This window comes from Microtus ochrogaster, unplaced genomic scaffold, assembly GCF_000317375.1.
Source record: "Microtus ochrogaster isolate Prairie Vole_2 unplaced genomic scaffold, MicOch1.0 UNK102, whole genome shotgun sequence".
Classification (NCBI taxonomy): Eukaryota; Metazoa; Chordata; class Mammalia; order Rodentia; family Cricetidae; genus Microtus; species Microtus ochrogaster.
The window spans coordinates 1-3,438 of NW_004949200.1; the positions used below are offsets into that span (position 1 = coordinate 1).

General features: G+C 48.5%; 1 protein-coding gene across 1 annotated transcript in view; it reads left to right on the top strand.

Moving 5' to 3' along the window:
- Positions 1–748: 748 nt before the first annotated feature.
- The window catches only part of Zar1l (zygote arrest 1 like), a 10,207-nt gene continuing 7,517 nt past the window's right edge, over positions 749–3,438 (top strand). The window contains exons 1-2 of the mRNA XM_005371248.1: positions 749–1,327; positions 1,612–1,728. Of these exons, the coding sequence (XP_005371305.1) occupies positions 749–1,327; positions 1,612–1,728 (696 nt within the window). The remainder of the gene's footprint in view (positions 1,328–1,611; positions 1,729–3,438) is intronic.

Genomic DNA, 3,438 nt, shown 5'->3' on the forward strand with positions numbered 1-3,438 from the left:
TGTCTATGCATGTGAGTGCAGGTTACAGGCCAAGAAGGACGTCAGATAGTCTGGAGCTAGAGTTCCAGGTGTTTGAGTCCCTCGATGTGGAGTGGGTGCTGGGAATGGAAGTTGGCAAGGATACTCCGCACTTTCAGCCCCTGAGCCGTCTCTCTTGCGGGGGCCCCCCTATTTTTTTATTTTTTATTTTTTTTTGGTTTTTCGAGACAGGGTTTCTCTGTAGCTTTGGAGCCTGTCCTAGAACTCCCTTGGTAGACCAGGCTGGCCTCGAACTCACAGAGATCCGCCTGCCTCTGCCTCCCGAGTGCTGGGATTACAGGTGTTCGCCACCACCGCCCGGCCCGGGCCCCCCTATTTTTAATTCCTGAGGCAGCTCTGTTGTTTCCCCCTAATACTTGTTGTACTAATTTACATTCTCACCTGCCAATACCAGATCAACAAAATAGTCACCAAGAGAATACGTGAGTGAAATAGTTAATTAAAGCCTGCTGAAGACAGAAATGAAAATCAGCCTTGCGGGGGGGAAAAAAAATTGAGACCTGCAAATTGAAAAAGTAGCAAAACAATCAGTAGTCACAGGGATAGCTCCCTCTTCAATTAGAGAACCGTGCGAGTGGGGAAGGGGTCAGCTCTCACTCTGGAATAAATGAAGAAACCTGGGTGACCTGAACCAGATCTACAAGGAGGAAGAGACAGGTGAGGGCGGAAAGCAAACCGAGAACCCAAACTCCAGGAGGAAACTCCCCCAATGGAGCACGTCTTCCGAGTTCCCTATGGCTTGCACCAAGGTTATGGGGTCACACAGCCTCTCAACTACCCTAGCTTCTGGGGTGACGTGTGTCCTCCTGTTTTCCTGGCCAGGCCAGTGCCTATGGTACCAGCAAATGCCTGTGAGTCCTGCATGTACCCTTACAAGAGGGCTCAGCTTCAGGCCATTCTCTCCCAGAGAAACCCCAACCTGAGCCTACGGCTATGCAAGGCCAACACTAAGGAGGTGGGCGTACAGGTGAACCTTCGGGTGGATAGGTCGGTGCAGTGCTCACTGGGGCCTCAGACCCTACACAGCAGCTTCCTCTCGGGCAGAAGCAGCCTCAGGAAGCCTGTGGAGATTTACCAGAGAGCCTTGATCCAGCTACCTAAGGACGAGGAAGACAGAGGAAGCCGAGAGCTTAAAGGACCTGCAGAAGCCAGTCAGTTGCCGCCACCTACGTCGAGGCCAGATGGTAACAAGCAGGAGAGCTTCCCACAGCTGAAGGAAGTCGGGGAGGAAGACACCCCCAGGTCTGGGGACAGGAAAAGCAAGCTGGTATGTGGAAACATAGACACAGTCCACTTGGGAAGCTCAGCTTCCAGCTGCACGGTAGCTTCTCCCTCCTCAAGCCCTCACCAGCACCGTCCTTCCTCCTTCCATTTACAAAGCAGTAAGTCTGTCTCTTTTCTGCCTTTCCTTTGGTGAGGAAAGTGGAGTTTTGTAGGTGGCAGCTGACTGAATTAGCGGAGCCACATAAAGAATAGCTGAAAGCGAAGCCCAGGCAGTCAACTTTACATTTAGGTTATCCGTTAGGAGATGAGGAGCTGGATCCCACCCTACCCCACCCCCATTGGTAATAGACTCCCGTTTCTCTTCATTTTCAGTTTTTGGAACCAAAATACGGCTATTTTCACTGTACAGATTGTAACACCAGATGGGAGAGTGCTTACGTGTGGTGCATCTCTGGTACCAATAAAGTAAGCAAACCTGGGGAAGGGGCGCCGAGGCCTGGAAGGTATGGGTGTTAGTGGGAGAACACGGTTTCCACTCCTTCACCTCGGCATCCTTGCTGACAGGCAGTCACGGTGAATCTTATGGTGACACTCCCATTAAGTGTGAACGGCAATATCTAAATAAGTAACTAAGTATACTACCAGGAGCGGTAACACGTAAGCTCATCACGTAAGCTCATAAGTGCAGCCCTTGAGAGGGGAAGGATCAGGTCCTGACCAGTGTAGGCCACATAGAAAGATCTTTACACACATCTCAAAAACAAACAAGCTAGCCGGGCAATGGTGGCGCACGCCTTTAATCCCAGCACTCGGGAGGCAGAGGCAGGCGGATCTCTGTGAGTTAGCGACCAGCCAACTCCGCAAGTTTGAAGCGGGGTTGGTCCTACATAGCAAGTTCAGGCCAGCCAGGATTACACAGTTGAGATTTTATTTTATGTTTTTTATTTTCAATAAAAAAAGAAAACCAGGGGCTGGAGAGAGGGCCCAGAGGTTAGGAGCACTGCCTGTTCATCCAAAGGTCCTGAGTTCAATTCCCAGCAACCACATGGTGACACACAACCATCTGTAATGAGATCTGGTGCAGAATACAGTATATGTAATGAATAAATAAATTTTTTTAAAAAAGAAAGAAAACCAGAGATATTGCTAAGTAAACCAGGGAGAAAATGTTCAGGAGACAATGCACAAAGCCTAGAACGTAGACACCGCTGATGGGTAGTCATAAGGCTCTAAATGCAAGTGGAAAGTTAGATATTTCAGGACAAAATGACTGGGACAAAAGGAGGAATTGGCCCACACACTGACCCAACCCAGTAATTGCTGTGCTCTGTGGAGTACCTACTATGGTCTCTCTATGTTGCTGAGTAATCATCAGAATTATAGAAAAAGGAATGCTAGCTTCAATTTTACAAGTGAAAGAAATTGTAAGTGACTGATAAAACTTAGAGCTTAAAATCTCAAAGTATGTAGGACTGGGGATATGGCTCAGTGGTTAAGAGCACTGACTGTGCTTCCAGAGAACCCGGTGTTCAATTCCCAGCACCCACATGGTAGCTCACATCAGTCTGTAACTCCAGTCTCAGGGGAACAAATACCCTTATGCAGACATACAGGCAAAAAACCAATGAGCTGGGATGTGGTGGCACACGCCTTTAATCCCAGCACTGGGAAGGCAGAGGCAGGCGGATCTCTGTGAGTTCAAGGCCAGTCTGGTACACAAGAACTAGTTCCAGGACAGGTACCAAAGCTACAGAGAAACCTTGTCTAAAGAAAAAAAAACCACCAATGCACATAAAATAAAAATGAATAATTAAAAAAATAGGAACTCATGTATGTGACTGGAGGATCGGCTCATTGGTTCAGAGGTCTGGGTTTACAAAAAAAAAGAGGGTTTGAGTCCTAGCACCTACATCGTGACTCCTAACTATCTGTAGCTCCAGTCCCAAGGGATCTAAAGCCTTCTGCTGGCCTCTTCTGGGCCATGTTCATGGTGCACAGACTTAAAGGCTTGCTAACAAAACAAACAACAACAACCACAACAAAAATCTCTCAAGGGTAGAGGTTCCATGCAAGACAAGCAACATAGCCGGGCGGTGGTGGCGCACGCCTTTAATCCCAGCACTTGGGAGGCAGAGGCAGGCGGATCTCTGTGAGTTCGAGACCAGCCTGGTCTTA